Below are 22047 nucleotides of genomic sequence, written 5' to 3'. Positions count from 1 at the left end.
ATGTCTTTAGTTCAGTCAATCTAACGGTATTTGGCCAGAGAAAATACCGCAGCATGCTACAGTATTTTCTCCGTCCAAAATTCCGGAACACTTGCAGGAATGCCGGATCCAGCATTATTTTCCATTGAAATGCATTAATGTCGGATCCGGCACCAAGTGTTCCAGCAAAATGGATCCAGATTTCCGGTCTGTGCATGCGCAGACCTTTACAAATGCAAAAAAATAAATACTGGATCTGTTTTTCCGGATGACACCGGAGAGACGGATCCGGTGTTTCAATGCATTTGTTAGATGGATGCATCCGCATCCGGATCCATCTACAAATGCTATCCGTTTGCACACAGATTTCCGCATCCGGCAGGCAGTTCCGGCGACTGAACTGCCTACCGGATCTTCACAACGCAAGTGTGAAAGTATCCTAAAGCATATTGGACCCCATAGACTTTTTCCAGGGCGTGGGTGCCAACAGAGAGGGCTCTGAGTGCCGCCTTTGGCACCCGTGCCATAGGTTCGCCACCACTGCACTAGGGGGTTGGGGCTAGTAGTTTTATAGCAATGGATTTATAGTACTATATATGGAATAAATCAGCATAGCTATTAAGATTTATAATATAAGAGCAATTTAAATATATACATATATAAAAAATGATGACCTTTTAAGAAATGTAACAAATACTTTGAAGAAATATGCACAGAGAAATCATTAAATATGCTATATAAAATGTATATACTGTATAACATTAATACAATTAATAGGCACATTTGTCATGCTAGAAATCATATTAAAGGGGTTCTCCAGGAATTAAGAAAATGAAAATACTTAAATATAACTTTATTATAAATATATTAATACCTTTCATTAGTTATAATGGCTCGTTTTGTCAGGGGAGCTATTAGAAAAAATAAAATGGCCGCCATTCTACTAGTCCACACAAAACCTGTCCTAATTACACAGGAAGACAAGTTAAAGAGCTGTGTCATCTTCCTCTCTTACTTGTCAGGGATTATGATCCTAAATACAGTTTAATATGATCTTCAGATGAATCTCTGTAAGAATGGAGTTCATTAGAAGACATGAAGTACAGAGAGGATACTGGGGATGAAGATAATGAGCAGCATCACTTGTATGCAGTCTCCATTACCACAGTCTGTCCTGTCCGTCCTCTCTGTACTTCATGTCTCCTCATGAACTCCATTCCTACAGAGATTCATCTGAAGATCTCATCATCTATATTCAGGATCATAATCCCTGACAAGCAGAGCAGAGAGGTGGATGAGGCAGCTCTTTAGCTCAGTGTTGTGAAGTAACTTGTCCTGTGTGATTAGGACAGGTTTCGGGTGTACTAATAGGACGGCGCCATTTTATTTCTCCTAATGATTGCTCCCTAGACAAAATGAACCATTATAGCTAATGAAATGTATTTGGGAATATATTTATAATAAAGTAATATTTAAGTATTTAATTTTTTTTAATTCCCGGAGAACCTCTTAAAAACAAATAAAAGAAATGACCTCTACTGCTTCGGACAGTCCTGCCACTTGAGACATCCAGCTTACTCTTCCTGCAGCTCGGCACTGTGACCTGATGTCACTCTAGGCAGTCAGTTGCGTAGTGGTGGAGCTCTGCACACTAAATTAGCTGGTGTCAGCAAGGACTTGGTAGTCGTACTTGTAGAAGAGAAGATTGCGGCACACAGAAATATATTTGCAATTGTGTATCATTTATTGATTAAGCATCATAATTTTTGACTCATGATCCAGGTACTTCATGCATTATTATAGACACTTTTAGTAAACATATCGACCGGATGTTTCGATCCTAGTTGGACCTTCTTCAGTGGTCTAGTTATCTGGTATCCGTGGCTGGAGGTATGGTATGCTGGATCCAGTACCCAAATACTGGAGGGCACAAACACATTGATATATGTGGAAGAGCAACTGAGGACGGATTTGATGAACCGCTCTCCATTTATATTACTGCTGAAATGTTTCGCCCGTGACCAAACAATTTGGCAGTATTTGTATTGCCGATGGTCACATTTGTAACTTCCACATAGGTCCGTAAACAAAATTGGCACTCCTCAAAATGACTCATATATACACTAATGAAACCTGGTGCCTTTCATCTGCGTGTTTAGTTTTCCTCCAAAAGTGAACACGTTATGGCTTAAAATAATTTGGATGCACCAACCAGTATATCTGATTCATATGCATAAGACTAGTGTTGTGCCTGATTTTGCACAGCATAACAAGGTGAGCAAAATTTGTCCCATTGGGGATTTTTAGACCAAACTATTTTACCCTATGAGCACCTGTTTTTTTGTTTGTCATTGCTATTATTTCTTAAAAGGGACGTATAGTGGACCACAGGACCTGCATTTTCATGAGGGGTCCTAGTTGTCACACCTCTGCTGATCAGATACTTGTCACCTATGTTGTGACTAGGTAATAAGTCATCATTCTGGGACCTCTTTATATGGTGCCCTAGAAGCAATACCTCAAGTATGCTCATAATACTACATGTAATTGGAGGCATATGGAGGTACAGAAGAGCCTCATACAAGTCTATTGGTGGCATATTTTGGCAGTGAGCTTTTACTTAGTGGTACAGTATCAAGTAGTAATCTGGTCATCATGAGCCCTAACTGGTTCTTCTTAGCACATGACGAGTTAACCCATATTACCAAGTGCAACAATTTCTACTTAAACTGCATTTGTCCTACACATAGCAAGCATTGTGTAAATCTAAAATGACTTACATCTCCATTGATGTCTGGTAAAATTCAATCTATATTATTTATCATCAAATATTTGTATAAATAAGGTTACGAAATTTAGGTTCACAAAAATTATAATTATCCATGGTAGAAGATAACCTACCTGCCACCATACAATTGCATTCCCAATAGTGCAAACACAACAATGAAGAGAAAAAGGAGGAAGAGCAGGCTGATAATCGACTTCATGGAATTCATCAAAGACACCACCAAGTTCCTCAAAGAGGCCCAGTATCTGGATAAATGCACAAGGTATACAAGTAAATACATTGAAAATACTCATTGAGACATCCGAATAACAAAACATAACAAAAAATACCAAATACTAATTGCACTTACTTGGTTATTTTAAAGATCCTTAAAAGACGCAGAGCTCTTAAGACACTGATTCCGAAAGATGTACCAGGTCTAAATATGGCCCAAAGGACTTCAAATGTACTTCCTATTGTGACCTGAATGGGATAGTTATATGCAATAGGTTCACTGAAATTTAAACTGTAAATATAGATGTATTCTTTTCCTACCTTACCACTTGGCTCAAGATATCCTGACATATCAAAGCTGGTCCTCTCATATATATAAATATGGTTTAAAAACAGTGAAGATGCAACAAGACAAAACTAATTTACAGGATCGTTTGCCTAAACGCACCATCCACAGTATCCATAATCTATTAACAATAAATCTTTTTGATGTGATGTTTTCTATTCGTTAGTTTTCAAGGGGTTGTCATTTTGAACTATCTGATAAAGACATTCTGAGTTTATAGAGGAGGCCACCACTCATAACCTCAAACAATGAGCAAAACAGAGAGCATTAAAGGGGAATGCCTCTCGTTCTAGGGGAACATGATACAATCATATGTTGCATGGACAGCGTGTAGATTCAAATGAAATATGCCTTATTTCCACTATGGTGGCTGCAGGGGAATTGGACAACTGCTTCTGATTTCCTACAGAAAGGGTAGATGATTGGTGTGGGTCCAAACATACTCTATGATCAGTTAATTGTCAAGAACTTTACAAGTAAAAAAGGAATGTTCAAAGCTGTGCAGTATCAGGAAATTAGTGACCTATCATCTGGATAGGTCATTAATATTAGATCTGTGGGGGTCCGACTCTCAGCACCCCTGCGAATCAGCTTGCTGAAGAGTGCTGCATCTACTTCAATGTTTACCTGCACGCCATCTATCTAGCCAGTATCGGCAATTCAGTGTAATTACAGCTTTCTCCTTCATTCACTTCAATGGAATAAACAGCTGTGAACTAAACAGCCTGTAGGTAAACATTGAAGAGGATGCAGCCCTCGCACAAGCTCTGCAGCTTCTTTAACCTGCTAAGCTTGGGGGTGCTGTACTTTGGACCCCCACTGAACTGATATTGGTGACTTATCCTGAGGATAGTTCATGAATATCATGACACTGCACAACCTCTTTCATAAAGTTGTCCCACCAGAATAAGTTATCTTCTAACTACAGGAAATTGAATGAGTATCTGGTCGGTGGGAGGTCTGACTGCTGGGACCCCCACCAATTACAAGAATGAGGTACCACAATCATACATGCTCTATTAAACTGTATGGGACTGCCGGAGAAAGTCGAGCATGGTACTTGACTTCTCTTTGGCAGTCCAATGGAGTTGAATAGACCTGCATAACTGCCGCTTCATTCACTCCGGGAACTCTGCCACACCTGTGATTGGTAGGGTCCTTAGTGGTTAGACCCTACTAATTAGATACATCCAATAGACTGTGGATAGGGGATAGGTTATTATGGTAGGACAAACCCTTTAATCATGGGCGTCATCTGTTTCTCTTCTCTTGCAATATTGTCAGTTCTGTGGCAGTAAATGGGTAAATATATTGGAATCTACATAGATACTGCCACATTGTGATGTATTGTCCTGTACTTCAAATACTGCTTCATTTTTGTGTTTCCTTGGAAATGTAATCCGTATATAGTTTCTCACCCCACAGTCGAAACAATTAAATGATGAGTGGAAGTAGAGGCGGGGGCCCATTCCATACATCTTGAGAGACATCTCCATCATAAATAACCCAAGAAACAGAAATTCTGCATAGTCTGCAAAATAAACAAATTCCAAAATAAAAGATTTGGCTGAATGTTCAGAACATAGTCTAAATGTCTACCAAGAATACAATTTGAAGGAGCTGAAAAGTAACGAGCATTATGACCATTTGGGCCCTTTCGTAGAGGTTGTCACTTTTATTACCTCAAAGAAGCAATGTTATAATGGAAGACAATTTACCCAAACTAGGAGATGTTCGAATGGTACTGTCTACCTTGCCACAAAGCAAAATGGTTATGGATATTAAAGACCATGAGAAAGTATTTAAGGGGTTTCCAGCATTATACCCCATTTTAAATTTGGCCAGGACAGTGTTGTACCTAAAGAAAAAAAAAACTCAATTGCTCCTTGGAGCTGGGAGCCTGATTTGTGCCCCTTACAGTCCCTGGCTTGTAAACTTACAGACAGGTTCACATACACTACTTGAGCCATTTACTGACCTTAGTGTTGATGTGTTCCCACGCAAAATATGACCAGCAATGGAACGGAGTGAAGGGGAGCAGGTGAGTGTGTTTTCTTTAGGTACAGCACTATCCTGACCAAATTTAAAATGGGGTATAAATCTGGAAAACCCCTTTAAGGACCCCTTTACTGCTTAAGCACATGACCATATTATGAGTCTTTACTGTAAGGTTCTGTAAATAAAAATGTATGGGCCATACTATGTCTCAGTGTGCCTAAAAGTGTGGCCTGTTCTATAACATGCTATCATCCTATTAGAATTTCTAATACAGAAGAAAGATTTGGTAGCATGCAGAATATGACTCTATAACAGGGAGCCATAGGCGCTCTATGAACACGACTTGGCTCTGCATGTAACCATTATACTACATTTACTTGATCACAGGGTTTTATGATGGCTCTTTAAAGAGCAGCTATGAATTTGTGGAGACTCCTGATGAAGGTTGCATTCTGATTAGTTACAGTTCTCCAAGTAATAAAAAATTTAACTTAGTCACACATGCAGCTCATATTTTCTTCTAAGTGACCATGGTGAATCTGTAATATAATATACGGTGAGTAAAAAAGATAAAGACTTACAGAGAATATTGGAGAGCCATGTTGCCTGGTTATGGTGCACGATGGCCACACAGGCTGTGTTGAGAGCTACAAATCCTAGGACCATCCAATAGAAAACTTGTGATTTGATCATATGGCGTATAGATATACGTAGAAGTCGTTCTTTGTGACGAAAATAAGATGCACCGTCCATTTTGTTACTTTTAATACTAGCTCTTGCAAGAGGAGTGCCTGTAACGGGGGACATATTGAGGCTGATGTTATAACATATACAGTCGAGTATAGAGAAAACACATTATATTACATCAATTGAAGTCTACACCCACCGACAGAAGATATGTCAACACAATGATCCTCATTTGTTTCCCGATTCATGGCTTCTGTTCTACTCCGTTTTATTGTTGCCCTCCTCAGAACTGTGGAAAAAAACATTGAGAAAACCTCACATTCCCCTGTCCAGAAAAAAACTATACAGTATTATTCTTCTTATAGTGCATTTTGTTGATTTTAATGAGTGTCAAAAATATACTATGTGGAGAAGATCAATGAGAAGCAAAGACTATGGAGGTCTTGAAGGTCTGAGAAAATGAATGATCTTACCTTCTAAAGCAGAGGTCCCAGAATTTTTATTTTCTTCAGCTAACATAACTTCCTCTGAATAAAGACAGATATGCAGATTATGTGACAACTTCTTGAGACAAAATTATAACAATAATGCAAGAAATGTCAGGAGTGAATATGTTTACCATGAACACTAGTTGAAGGCTCATTAGGACAGTAAGGTATGGTTCACACACTTTGATTCTAAAGTCCGTGCTCCAGACAGATTTAGTGACCTAAACTCACAGTATCATAGATCCCTATGATGCTATGAGTTTGTGTCAATAATCCCATGGTCGGACCAGGAAACATGGCTGGAATCAGGACACGTACATCCAGCCTAAAGTACAGTCAACATCATCTGGAATAATATCTCAAGTTTGTTCTTCAAGCAAGAACATTGGGCACACGTGGTACATATGGTGTACATATATGTTGAAAATGGGACTAGCATGTGTTCATATTTATAAAGCAGCTGCCATCCATTTAATGCATATTTTCCAATATTCAGTTTGGGGAGTGGTTTAATATTTTACACATATGAATCAAATTTATAAAGTGTGTGTAACATATCAACCCTAGCAGCAGCAGTCTGATCAGTTGGTCATAGATCTCCCTCGACATAGAAATACAATTGCTACTGCTCATCAAAAAACCTTTACTATAAATTGAGACCCCAAAAGACCATTAGAAAAGTAGGCTTGGACATATGAGTTTTGACTTATTTCACTCACCAGCTTTATCTATCCAAGCCCGATACCCATTCAGTTCCCTCTCAATCTGCTGCTGCCTGCGCAACTTCATGAAAGCCCGTCGGTTCTCCACACGCTCTCTCTCTTTGGCAAATTCACTGTAGTAAGATGAGACATAATTGATATATAGGTGTGAAAGAATCCCAACAATGACATAAATGCAGCATTAACCAGCAGTATTGAGAATCTAGTGGCAGTGTCGGACTGGCCCACCAAAGTACCAGAGGATCCTCTGGTATACCCAGGCTCTGATACCATAATTAACCAGCAGTATTGAGAATCTAGTGGCAGTGTCGGACTGGCCCACCAAAGTACCAGAGGATCCTCTGGTATACCCAGGCTCTGATACCATAATGGAGAAAAAGACCCATTTGGCTGCCTTTGCATCCACTGACCTGCCAATAGGGTAAATTTCTTTGATTAAAAATCTATCAAACTTTATTGATAATATGGGTGTTGGGCCTTCAGAATTATTTCCTCTGCTGTGCCAGGAACCCCAATCTGATGAAAGCTAGTGGCTAACAAAAAAAGGATATCAACTCCTTTGCAGTATGTGGAGAGAGGACCAAAACTCTGGTTAGCCTCATCTACCCTGCCAACTACATGGAACCCCAGAGCTCCTATTCTCAACCGCACTTGTGTTGGCAATCAAGATAATGGGGCTTATGTGAAGAGTAACAGCCAATGATTACACCAGAAAAGTGAGGAGACACAATGAAGCACCAGTCCTTTAATTTCTTGAATAAGAGCTATGGTGGTGTAAATCAGAAATTTTACTGTGATAGGCTTTTTCTTTGTAGCTGTCCTTCATTATGAGCTGATTAAATTAAAGATGCTTATTCTGAGATTTCTGTAATTTTAAAAGATATGCTCATGGAGTTTCTTACTTCATGTACATATTCCTCATGCTTTTTTTGAATTTGGACTCTCCTGACCTATTTCACAGTGTAAACCAATCCCTATGTAACACTTCCTGTTGTTTTATCCAACCGATCCCATGATGCACTTCTCCTTCCTCTGCCACAGCTCTAGCACTGCCTCTAACAACGCCCAGTTACTTTATAGCCCCTCCCACCCAGCAAGTCGCACAGATACTCCCCTAACACTGCCCCACCCATGGAGATAACATCACAGGAAATAAGAAAGAGCTGCATGGACAGAGTCATGTGACCACAGCCCGGAATGGAAGACAGGAGCAATTAAGGTAAATAAGGTAAAGGTGTCATGCCCTGCTCTGACTATGTGCGGAGGTCGGCCAGATTAGCAGCACGTGTTTAGTTTTTTGTTTTGTTTTGGAGTCGTGCTAGATCTGCCTCCCTTCAGGTGCACTGGGTGGGGTCATTGGTTTAAATTACACTTACTCCCAGTGTTCCATGAGGGTTATAGAAATCAGTCTGGCCTTGGAAGCAAGGAAGGAAGGATTGTCTGTTCCGGCTCGGATAAGATAAGTTTGGTTTCTGTTTTTGTTGTTTGCTGTCTAGGCTGTTTGTATGACGTCTGTCCCCTCCAGGTTCTGAGGGAGCAGGCTGCCCCTATTCCCCTTTCACCATCTCAGGGATTCTAGGGTATTTTCAGCCCAGGCACGAGGACACATTATTCCCACCTTAAGGGTCTGAATGTGGGCTTATCAGTGTAGGGAGAGCTGTCAGGGATTTGCTAGGAGGTGACCTTATCCCCAGCTTCTCGCCTAGAAACTTGTTGGTTGGTTTTTCTGTGTATCTGAGATCCTGTCCGCCGTGACAAAAGGTAAATCAAGGTAAAATAAATACAGCTACCTTCATAAATTTATATTTTAAAGGATGTTAATGTAAACTGGAAAACCCCTTTAAGTAACTTACATCAGGCAATTATTGACATACATTTTATTTTGTGTGGTGCAAACTTTTTTTAAATGTAGGGTTAGTTGCATATAAGATTTTATTTTATTAATTTTTTTGTTACATTCTGTGACACAGGATTTCTCTTGACCATGACAATCTCTTGACGTCTGTATGGAGGGGTGTCGTCTGTTTGAAGAAACCATTCATCGAGTTGCTGATGGAACAGCCTAAACTAGACAGGTAAGTAGGCAGAAGCCCATAAAGCCCTGCATTGTTGGGTCCAAAAATAATATTTTGGGTGATGGTGGAAAATCAACCTATCTCCAGAAAGATACATAGTAGTGAATTAAAGTCCATGAATTCGATCAGAATTTCAGGAGAAATTTGATTCGCCGCAAAGCCGAATATCATGGTGCTTTAACCTAAAATAGTGTAAAAATAACAACAAAAAAATCATACTTCTCTGATCCATCTGCTCGTGATGGGCCAGCCGCCGCCATCTTGCTTTAAGATCTCAGCCGAAATCCCGAGCACGGTGACGTATGACATCATCACAGGCCACGTGAGATTTTGTGCCCGATCTTGAAGTGAGATGGCGGCGGCTGGCTCATCGCAAGCAAATTGATCAGGTAAGTATGATTTTTTGTTATTTTTTACATTTTACACTCTTTTTTTATATCAGACTAGTAGAAGGACCTGGCTTTTCACGGGTATATTTCGCCTATTTTATTTAATGTTTCTGTTTGTTGTTAAAAATATATCGACAGTATCCCCCATAACAGTGACCTCCACAGTGCCCGCCCCTTTAACAGTGACCCCCACATTGTCCGCCCTCTTAACAGTGACCTCCACAGTGCCTGCCCTTTTAACACTGACGTCCACAGTGCCCACACCCTTAACAATGACCTCTACAGTGAGCTTCCCTTAACAGTGACCTCCAGAGTGTCCACCCCCTTAACCACTTCAGCCCCCAGTGCTTAAACACCCTGAAAGACCAGGCCACTTTTTACACTTCTGACCTACACTACTTTCACCGTTTATTGCTCGGTCATGCAACTTACCACCCAAATGAATTTTACCTCCTTTTCTTCTCACTAATAGAGCTTTCATTTGGTGGTATTTCATTGCTGCTGACATTTTTACTTTTTTTGTTATTAATCGAAATTTAACGATTTTTTTGCAAAAAAATGACATTTTTCACTTTCAGTTGTAAAACTTTGCAAAAAAAACGAGATCCATATAGAAATTTTGCTCTAAATTTATTGTTCTACATGTCTTTGATAAAAAAAAAATGTTTGGGTAAAAAAAAAATGGTTTGGGTAAAAGTTATAGCGTTTACAAACTATGGTACAAAAATGTGAATTTCCGCTTTTTGAAGCAGCTCTGACTTTCTGAGCACCTGTCATGTTTCCTGAGGTTCTACAATAGCCAGACAGTACAAACACCCCACAAATGACCCCATTTCGGAAAGTACACACCCTAAGGTATTCGCTGATGGGCATAGTGAGTTCATAGAACTTTTTATTTTTTGTCACAAGTTAGCGGAAAATGATGATTTTTTTTTTTTTTTTCTTACAAAGTCTCATATTCCACTAACTTGTGACAAAAAATAAAAACTTCTATGAACTCACTATGCCCATCACGAAATACCTTGGGGTCTCTTCTTTCCAAAATGGGGTCACTTGTGGGATAGTTATACTGCCCTGGCATTCTAGGGGCCCAAATGTGTGGTAAGGAGTTTGAAATCAAATTCTGTAAAAAATGACCTGTGAAATCCGAAAGGTGCTCTTTGGAATATGGGCCCCTTTGCCCACCTAGGCTGCAAAAAAGTGTCACACATCTGGTATTGCCGTACTCAGGAGAAGGTGGGGAATGTGTTTTGGGGTGTCTTTTTACATATACCCATGCTGGGTGAGATAAATATCTTGGTCAAATGCCAACTTTGTATAAAAAAATGGGAAAAGTTGTCTTTTGCCAAGATATTTCTCTCACCCAGCATGGGTATATGTAAAATGACACCCCAAAACACATTCCCCACCTTCTCCTGAGTACGGAGATACCAGATGTGTGACACTTTCTTGCAGCCTAGGTGGGCAAAGGGGCCCATATTCCAAAGAGCACCTTTCGGATTTCACAGGTCATTTTTTACAGAATTTGATTTCAAACTCCTTACCACACATTTGGGCCCCTAGAATGCCAGGGCAGTATAACTACCCCACAAGTGACCCCATTTTGGAAAGAAGAGACCCCAAGGTATTCGCTGATGGGCATAGTGAGTTCATGGAAGTTTTTATTTTTTGTCACAAGTTAGTGGAATATGAGACTTTGTATGAAAAAAAAAAAAAAAAAAAAAATCATCATTTTCCACTAACTTGTGACAAAAAATAAAAAATTCTAGGAACTCGCCATGCCCCTCACGGAATACCTTGGGGTGTCTCCTTTCCAAAATGGGGTCACTTGTGGGGTAGTTATACTGCCCTGGCATTTTCCAGGGGCCCTAATGTGTGGTAAGTAGGTAAATGACCTGTGAAATCCTAAAGGTGCTCTTTGGAATATGGGCCCCTTTGCCCACCTAGGCTGCAAAAAAGTGTCACACATGTGGTATCGCCGTATTCAGGAGAAGTTGGGGAATGTGTTTTGGGGTGTCATTTTACATATACCCTTGCTGGGTGAGAGAAATATCTTGGCAAAAGACAACTTTTCCCATTTTTTTATACAAAGTTGGCATTTGACCAAGATATTTCTCTCACCCAGCATGGGTATATGTAAAATGACACCCCAAAACACATTCCCCAACTTCTCCTGAGTACGGCGATACCAGATGTGTGACACTTTTTTGCAGCCTAGATGCGCAAAGGTGCCCAAATTCCTTTTAGGAGGGCATTTTTAGACATTTGGATACCAGACTTCTTCTCACGCTTTGGGGCCCCTAGAATGCCAGGGCAGTATAAATACCCCACATGTGACCCCATTTTGGAAAGAAGACACCCCAAGGTATTCAATGAGGGGCATGGCGAGTTCATAGAAATTTTTTTTTTTTGGCACAAGTTAGCGGAAATTGATATTTTTAATTTTTTTCTCACGAAGTCTCCCGTTCCGCTAACTTGGGACAAAAATTTCAATCTTTCATGGACTCAATATGGCCCTCACGGAATACCTGGGGGTGTCTTCTTTCCGAAATGGGGTCACATGTGGGGTATTTATACTGCCCTGACATTCTAGGGGCCCTAAAGCGTGAGAAGAAGTCTGGAATATAAATGTCTAAAAAATTTTACGCATTTGGTTTCCGTGAGGGGTATGGTGAGTTCATGTGAGATTTTATTTTTTGACACAAGTTAGTGGAATATGAGACTTTGTAAGAAAAAAAAATAAAAATTCCGCTAACTTGGGCCAAAAAAATGTCTGAATGGAGCCTTACAAGGGGGTGATCAATGACAGAGGGGTGATCAATGACAGGGGGGTGATCAATGACAGGGGGGTGATCAATGACAGGGGGAGTGATCAATGACAGGGGTGGTGATCAATGACAGGGGTGGTGATCAGGGAGTCTATATGGGGTGATCACCACAGTCATTGATCATGCCCCTGTAAGGCTTCATTCAGACGTCCGGATGCGTTTTGCGGATCGGATCCATCTATCAGTGCATCCGTAAAAATCATGCGGACATCTGAATGGAGCTTTACAGGGGGTTGATCAATGACAGGGGTGTAATCAATGACAGGTGGGTGATCAGGGAGTCTATATGGGGTGATAACCACAGTCATTGATCAAGCCCCTGTAAGGCTTCATTCAGACGTCCGGATGCGTTTTGCGGATCAGATCCATCTATCAGTGCATCCGTAAAAATCATGCGGACATCTGAATGGAGCTTTACAGGGGGGTGATCAGGGAGTCTATATGGGGTGATCACCACAGTCATTGATCACGCCCCTGTAAGGCTTCATTCAGACGTCCGGATGCGTTTTGCGGATCGGATCCATCTATCAGTGCATCCGTAAAAATCATGCGGACATCTGAATGGAGCTTTACAGGGGGTTGATCAATGACAGGGGTGTAATCAATGACAGGGGGGTGATCAGGGAGTCTATATGGGGTGATCACCACAGTCATTGATCATGCCCCTGTAAGGCTTCATTCAGACGTCCGGATGCGTTTTGCGGATCGGATCCATCTATCAGTGCATCCGTAAAAATCATGCGGACATCTGAATGGAGCTTTACAGGGGGGTGATCAGGGAGTCTATATGGGGTGATCACCACAGTCATTGATCATGCCCCTGTAAGGCTTCATTCAGACGTCCGGATGCGTTTTGCGGATCCGATCCATCTATCAGTGCATCCGTAAAAATCATGCGGACATCTGAATGGAGCTTTACAGGGGGGTAATCAATGACAGGGGGGTGATCAGGGAGTCTATATGGGGTGATCACCACAGTCATTGATCATGCCCCTGTAAGGCTTCATTCAGACGTCCGGATGCGTTTTGCGGATCCGATCCATCTATCAGTGCATCCGTAAAAATCATGCGGACATCTGAATGGAGCTTTACAGGGGGGTAATCAATGACAGGGGGGTAATCAATGACAGGGGGGTGATCAGGGAGTCTATATGGGGTGATCACCACAGTCATTGATCACGCCCCTGTAAGGCTTCATTCAGACGTTCGGATGCGTTTTGCGGATCCGATCCATCTATCAGTGGATCCGTAAAAATCATGCGGACATCTGAATGGAGCTTTACAGGGGGTTGATCAATGACAGGGGGGTAATCAATGACAGGGGGGTGATCAGGGAGTCTATATGGGGTGATCAGGGGCTAATAAGGGGTTAATAAGTGACGGGGGGGGGTGTAGTGTAGTGGTGCTTGGTGCTACTTTACTGAGCTACCTGTGTCCTCTGGTGGTCGATCCAAACAAAGGGGACCACCAGAGGACCAGGTAGCAGGTATATTAGACGCTGTTATCAAAACAGCGTCTAATATACCTGTTAGGGGTTAAAAAAAACACATCTCCAGCCTGCCAGCGAACGATCGCCGCTGGCAGGCTGGAGATCAACTCTCTTACCTTCCGTTCCTGTGAGTGCGCGCGCCCGTGTGCGCGCGTTCACAGGAAATCTCGGCCATCGCGAGATGACGCATATATGCGTGACTCTGCGCAGGGCTGCCACCTCCGGAACGCGATCCTGCGTTAGGCGGTCCGGAGGTGGTTAACAGTGACCTACACAGTGCCCGACCTTTTAACACTGACCTCCAGTGCCCACCCCTTTAACAGTGACCTCCACAGTACCCACCCTCTTAACAGTGACCTACACAGTGCCTGCCCCTTAACAGTGACTTCCACAGTGCATGCCCCCTTAAAAGTGACCTTCACAGTGCCCGCCCCCTTAACAGTGACCTCCACAGTGCATGCCCCTTTAACAGTGACCTCCATAATGCCTGCCCCTTTAACAGTGACCTCCATAGTGCCCGCCCCCTAAACAGTAACCTCCACAGTACCCGCCCCCTTAACAGTGACCTACACAGTGCCCTCCCCATTAACAGTGACCTCCACAGTGCTCGCCCCATTAACAGTGACCTCCACGGTGCATGCCCCCTTAAAAAAGACCTTCACAGTGCCTGCCCCGTTAACAGTGACCTCCACAATGCCTGTCCCTTTAACAGTGACCTCCATAGTGCCCACTCCCTTAACAGTGACCTCCACAGTGACTGCCCTTTTAACACTGACATCCACAGTGCCCACCCCCTTAACATTGACCTCTACAGTGAGCTACCCTTAACAGTGACCTCCATAGTGCCCACTCCCTTAACAGTGACCTCCACAGTGCCCGCCCCTTTAACAGTGACCTCCACAGTGCCCACCCCTTTAACAGTGACCTCCACAGTGCCCACCCCTTTAACAGTGACCTTCACAGCGGCCTGCCCCTTAACAGTGACCTCCACAGGGCTCGCCCCCTTAACAGTGACCTCCACAGTGCCTGCCCCTTTAAAAATGACATCCACAGTACCCGACCCCTTAACAGTGACCTCCACAGTGCCCGCCCCTTAACAGTAACCTCCACAGTGCCCACCCCCTTAACAGTGACCTCCACAGTGCCTGCACCTTAACAGTGACCTCCGCAGTGCCTGCCCCTTAACAGTGACCTCCACAGTGCCTGCCCCTTAACAGTGACATCCACAGTGCCCGCCCCCTTAACAGAAACCTCCACAGTGCCCACCCCCTTAACAGTAACCTCCACAGTGCCCGCCCCTTAACAGTGACCTCCACAGTGCCTGCCACTTAACAGTTACATCCACAGCAACCGCCCCCTTAACAATGACCTCCACAGTTAACGCCCCTTTAACAGTGAGCTCCACAGTGCCCGTCCCTTTAACAGTGACGTCCACAGTGCCCGCTCCTTTAACAGTGACCTCCACAGCGGCCTGAATGCCCCTGTAACAGTGACCTCCACAGTGCTTGCCCCTTTAACAGTGACCTCCACAGTGCTCACCCCTTTAACAGTGACCTTCACAGCATTTGCCCCTTCAATAGTGGCCCCTGCCACCTTAACAGTGAACTCCACAGTGCCCGCTCCTTTAACAGTGACCTCCACAGTGGACTGCCCCTTTAATAGTGGCCCCTGCCCCATTAACAGTGACCTCCACAGTGCCCTGCCCCTTTAAGTCTAGGGCTACATGACGACATGTGTCGCGCGACATTTTGTCATACCAATGTCGCGCAACTATTTTTAGAATGACAGGCTATGGTGTCGCACTGCGACATGACTGTCGCAAAAAATCCATCCAAGATGGATGCATGTAGGAGCGTAGTTCTGCCCTATGTGTCATGCAGCCCTAGCCTAAAGCTGACCTATAGCAGTGAAAAAAAAAGGTTGGGTTGTTATGGAAACCTGGAGTAAAACTGTGTGTATGTGTAGACTAAGGGCCTGCGAGCTTCTATTGGCTGATAAGGGACATGTGACCGTGTGTATGGCAGTTTGGATATGAACTGAAAGACTTGCAGGCTTGTATTGGCTAATGCAGGTCATTTTTGGGGAATTTCTCAGGAACGGTACGTCCTAGAGAGCTGAGACCCCCACAAGATTTCTTTCCAGGTAGCAAGGGACGTGTATACCAAGTTTCGTTGAAATCGATGGTTGCGTTTTTGAGTGATCGCGGAACATACACATATATATACATACATACATATATATGTCCTTCTTTATATATATAGATTTAGATCAGATCATACATGATTGCGGCATCTCATGGGTACAATGAGGGGGAGCGGCCCACCCAATACTTACAAAGAAATGAGTAATTCAGCCAAGCCACCGAATCGAACTTTTGAATAATTCGCTCATCACTAGTACGTACGGTAGGTAGCCTTCAGTTTTTTTCAAAGAGATTTATTTAAAAGAAATAAGTATACATCACACTGACTAAATGTATGTTTGATGGCTGTACAACATGTATGCTTGATGGCTGTACATCTACATATTCAATGGCATAAAGAAAAACTGCTTTTTCAAAATCTGCATTTACACAAAGCTTTTTAATGCATCGCTGGCTGCTAAGCCAGGAACAGAGCTACAATCAGACTGGAATATTCCAAATATTGTGGCCAAAACACGACTAAGCAAAATGTTGATATTCTACTGTATTCTCTATGGGCACTGCAGATATTCAAGGGTGCCAACCAATGTCTAGTTAGTACTAACCCATTAAACATGAGTCCTCCTCCCCCATCCAAACCTGATAATGCAGCACGAACAATAAGCTGTTTACATATTCTGGAACTTTTGGTGTTGCCATGGAAACCAAGCGAAATGCAGAAAACTGGGATAAGCAAATTCTAGATACAAGGGCTCCGCTCAGTATACCACCAGGCACATGTACGAGATAATAGGGCTGCATCACAACAACAGACAGATAGCGTGCAAAAATTAGAGTACGACCCATAAACACCGGAAAAGGAGGCCTCCGGTTAGAAAGACCTTCACCTTATTTTTTTAATACTGCTAAACCTCGTAATATCAGTAACTATAATGGGAAACAGTGCATTCAATTTTTACATACGGTAAGAGGGGGTCACTATCTTTTAGCTCATTTATCCCCTTGTCTGGTAAACTTATTACCAACATTTTATTTTTTATTTTTAGAAATATTGGTTTTGTTAGGCTACATGCACATGACAGCGAAAAACGGACATGTGATGTATATTTTTTTACACATCCATTTTAACCACTTCCCATCTGGGCCCTTTGCCCCCTTCCTGACCAGGCCAAATTTTGCAAAACTGACATATCTCACTTTATGTGGTAATAACTTTGGAACGCCTTTATTTATCCAAGTCATTCAGAGATTGTTTTCTCGTGACACATTGTACTTCATGATAGTCATAAATTTGAGTCAAAATATTTCACCTTTATTTATGAAAAAATCCCAAATTTACCCCAAAATTTGAAAAATTCGCAATTTACTAAATTTCAATTTCTCTGCTTTTAAAACAGAAAGTGATACCTCATAAAATATTTATTATTTAACATTCCCCATATGTCTACTTTATGTTGGCATCATTTTGGAAATGTCATTTTATTTTTTTAGGACGTTAGAAGGCTTAGAAGTTTAGAAGCAATTCTTCAAATTTTTAAGAAAATTGCCAAAACCTACTTTATAAGGACCAGTTCAGGTCTGAAGTCACTTTGTGGGGCCTACATAGTGGATACCCCCATAAATGACCCCATTGTAGAAACTACACCCCTCAAGGTATTCAAAACCGATTTTACAAACTTTGTTAACCCTTTAGGCGTTCCACAAGAATTAAAGGAAAATGGAGATCAAATTTTTAAATTTCACTTTTTTGGCAGATTTTCCATTTTAATCAATTTTTTTCTTTAACACATCGATGGTTAACAGCCAAACAAAACTCAATATTTATTACCCAGATTCTGCGGTTTACAGAAACACCCCACATGTGATCGTAAACTGCTGTATGGGCACACGGCAGGGCGCAGAAGATAAGGAACTCCACATGGTTTTAGATGCCATGTCCCATTTGAAGCCCCCTGATGCACCCTTACAGTAGAAACTCCCAAGAAGTGACCCCATTTTGGAAACTAGGGGATAAGGTGCCAGTTTTATTAGTACTATTTTTGGTACATATGATTTTTTGATCATTCATTATAACACTTTATGGGGCAAGGTGACCAAAAAATTGGTTGTTTTAGCACAGTTTCTATTTATTTATTTTTACAGCGTTCACCTGAGGGGTTCAGTCAAGTGACATTTTTATAGAGCAGATTGTTACGGACGTGGCGATACCTAATATGTATACTTTTTCTCATTTATTAAAGTTTTACACAATAATAGCATTTTTGAAACCAAAAAATTATGTTTTAATGTGTCCATGTTCTGAGAGCTATAGTTTTTTTATTTTTTGAGAGATTTTCTTATGTTGGGGCTCATTTTTTGCGGGATGAGGTGACGGTTTTATTGGTACTATTTTGTGGGACATACGCGTTTTTGATCACTTGGTGTTGCACCTTTTGTGATGCAAGGTGACAAAAATTGCTTGTTTTGACACAGTTTTTTTTTTTTTTTTTTTTACGGTGTTCACCCGAGGGGTTAGGTCATGTGATATTTTTATAGAGCTGGTTTTTACGGACGCGGCAATACTAAATATGTCTATTTTATTTTTTCTATTTTTAATTTTTTTTTTTATTCCTTACTTGGGATTTTTTTTTTTTTTTACATGTGAAACTTTTTTTTATTTTATTTTTTCAACCCTTTATTTTATTTTTATTTTATTTTACACTTTTCGTCCCCCATAAGGTCATACAAGACCTCTGGGGGACATTTACTTCACTTTTTATTTTTTTTTCACTGTTGATTTCTCCTGTAACTGGGGCTGACATAGTAGCCCCAGTTACAGGACAAATGCACCCCTATAGAGGCTGTACAGCAGCAATCCTGCGCTGTACAGCCTCACAGCAGGGCTGATCGAGGTCTCTGAGAGACCTCACACAGACCTCACACAGCTCCTGCACACTCCAGTCCCGGCGGTCACATGACCGCCGGGCCGGAACAGGAAGCGCACAGCGCTTCCTTCTCTGCAGACACAGCGCTCAGTGAGCGCTGTGTCTGCAGCGATCTAGAAGGCAGAGACACCTGGGCACTGTCCCTGCCTTGTCTTAGGGTTGCCCTGCTGTCACTGACAGCGGGCAACCCGATCAGCAGCTGCACGATTAGCGTGCAGCTGCTATTTCTGACAGGACGTTTTAAAACGTGCTGTCAGAAATAGACGTCCACCCATAGGACGTTTATATCCTATGGGCGGACATGAGGCGTTAGGTTAAGACCAATAATAGTCTATGTTGTTATTCACACGGCAGTTTTTTTGGCTGTCATTAAAAAACGGACGTAAAAAAATAGAACATGCTCTATCTTGTCCGTTTTTCACCGACAGACTGAACATACATACATTTGAACGGGTCCATTTTTAACATCCGTTTCTTAGAAAGGCATCAGTGAAAAAACGTCCGTTAAAAATGTCTCTTATTTACGGACATTTTTTCTCTGTTGTGTGCATGTAGCCTTAGACAATTCCTTTTCTTTTAATGGGTCTGTCGATGACTAACCGAGTATGGCGTTCACCATTGATCACATATTGGTAAGGTAACCTGACGCTGAATGCTATTCTGTCCTGTAGCACTAGCATCATGAAGCAGGCCATTGAAGCAAACACACCTTCCTTTCACCAAAATTGGTCAACGTGGAATATTGGAGTTCCATAGCTCCTGATATACAGATTTAAAGGGCCTCTGTCAGCAGATTTGTTCCTATGACACTGGCTGACCTGTTACATGTGCACTTGGCAGCTGAAAGCATCTGTGCTGGCCCCATGTCCATACTGTATGTGCCCGCATTACTGAGAAAAATGAAATTTTAAAGAAAATGTGTCATCCAAAAATTTTTCTGCCAGTCAAAACCAAATAGTAGCACATATGCTTTTTTTTCTAATCTGTTTGCAGATTTTTTTTAAATTTGTTTCCTGAACATTATGGGGGCGGCCATCTTGTCTGAGCTACTCTTAACAGCATTTGGAAAGCGTTAAGAAAATTGCTTTACGCCAGCCCCATGGTCCATAGACACAATGGTCAGGAGGGGACCTCATTGACTTCTATGGGAGAGTTTTCTAGGCATGATCAGTGACCTGTGCCGAGGTCATTGTACTGTACAAGGAAAGAATAGATAAGCTTTGACAATCACCTATTATAAATGGTAGCTCCTGTCTTATCAGTTATTCTAATCCTGCCTGTAATGATATCACCTCTGTGTATAGATACGCAGATTACTGTACAGACCAAGAAATGGCGCCTATTATTAGTCTTAGTGGCCAGTGCGAGAACTGCAGGATTTTATGGGTTTTGTTTGAATACAGATATTGACTTATAACATCACCAAATATTCTTAAAAAATATATTAAACATAAATAAAATCATTTAAACAATAGGTCATTTTCTGATGACAAATTCCCTTTAATATGCAAATGAGCCTCTAGATGCAACGAGAGGCTCTGCTCTCTCTACAGCTGCCGCACCCTCTGCACTTTAATTGATAGGACCAGGCAGCGAAAACATCATCACTCCTGGCCCTGTCAATCAAAGTGCAGATGGCGCAGCAGTTGTAAAGAGAGCTGAGCCTCTAAGTGCAACGACATTTTTCTCAGCAATGCAGGCTACAAATCTGCTCATTGAGTTTTCAAAAAAATACCAATTTCTGATGGAAGTGTCCCTTAAAAAGACATAAACCCTTCCACCTTTGTTCTAAGCCACTCCCTTTTTGGCTTAATATCCAGGAACTTCTGAGGAGAGACATTAATGTACAGGGTGGGCCATTTATATGGATACACCTTAATAAAATGGGAATGGTTGGTGATATTAACTTCCTGTTTGTGGCACATTAGTATATGTGAGGGGGGAAACTTTTCAAGATGGGTGGTGACCATGGTGGCCATTTTGAAGTCAGCCATTTTGAATCCAACTTTTGTTTTTTTCAATAGGAAGAGGGTCATGTGACACATCAAACTTATTGGGAATTTCACAAGAAAAACAATGGTGTGCTTGGTTTTAGCATAACTTTATTCTTTCATGAGTTATTTACAAGTTTCTGACCACTTATAAAATGTGTTCAATGTGCTGCCCATTGTGTTGGATTGTCAATGCAACCCTCTTCTCCCACTCTTCACACACTGATAGCAACACCGCAGGAGAAATGCTAGCACAGGCTTCCAGTATCCGTAGTTTCAGGTGCTGTACATCTCGTATCTTCACAGCATAGACGATTGCCTTCAGATGATACGAGATGTGCAGCACCTGAAACTACGGATACTGGAAGCCTGTGCTAGCATTTCTCCTGCGGTGTTGCTATCAGTGTGTGAAGAGTGGGAGAAAAGGGTTGCATTGACAATCCAACACAATGGGCAGCACATTGAACACATTTTGTAAGTGGTCAGAAACTTGTAAATAACTCATGAAAGAATAAAGTTACGTTAAAACCAAGCACACCATTGTTTTTCTTGTGAAATTCCCAATAAGTTTGATGTGTCAAATGACCCTCTTCCTATTGAAAAAACAAAAGTTGGATTCAAAATGGCCGACTTCAAAATGGCCACCATGGTCACCACCCATCTTGAAAAGTTTCCCCCCTCACATATACTAATGTGCCACAAACAGGAAGTTAATATCACCAACCATTCCCATTTTATTAAGGTGTATCCATATAAATGGCCCACCCTGTATAATAACAAGTTGTTTTGCACATTTATATATAACATCAGATGACCACCTATGACTCCTAGGCCACCAAACCAGGAAATATCCTATGGGTAGTGTTGATCGAGCATGCTCGGCCGAACACCAGTTCTGTTTGAGCATCTCGATGCTTGGCACATAGCGTTATTCGGCCGAATACCGCATGTGCTCGAGCGCAATGCTTGAGTCTTCTCCCCACGCAT

At 41.8% G+C, this 22047-nt stretch overlaps 1 protein-coding gene across 1 annotated transcript in view; it reads right to left on the bottom strand.

Moving 5' to 3' along the window:
• Positions 1-22047, bottom strand: part of CACNA1E (calcium voltage-gated channel subunit alpha1 E) — a 638268-nt gene that overhangs the window by 109505 nt on the left and 506716 nt on the right. Inside the window, exons 9-15 of the mRNA XM_040406914.1 lie at positions 7219-7334; positions 6485-6538; positions 6211-6300; positions 5906-6115; positions 4745-4857; positions 3117-3229; positions 2881-3012 (exon numbers count right to left, since the gene is read on the bottom strand). Coding sequence (XP_040262848.1) covers positions 2881-3012; positions 3117-3229; positions 4745-4857; positions 5906-6115; positions 6211-6300; positions 6485-6538; positions 7219-7334 — 828 coding nt within the window. The remainder of the gene's footprint in view (positions 1-2880; positions 3013-3116; positions 3230-4744; positions 4858-5905; positions 6116-6210; positions 6301-6484; positions 6539-7218; positions 7335-22047) is intronic.

Source organism: Bufo bufo, chromosome 9, assembly GCF_905171765.1.
Source record: "Bufo bufo chromosome 9, aBufBuf1.1, whole genome shotgun sequence".
NCBI lineage: Eukaryota > Metazoa > Chordata > Amphibia > Anura > Bufonidae > Bufo > Bufo bufo.
Note: the sequence above shows the minus strand (reverse complement) of the source record. Positions and strands in the feature narration are given on the sequence as shown.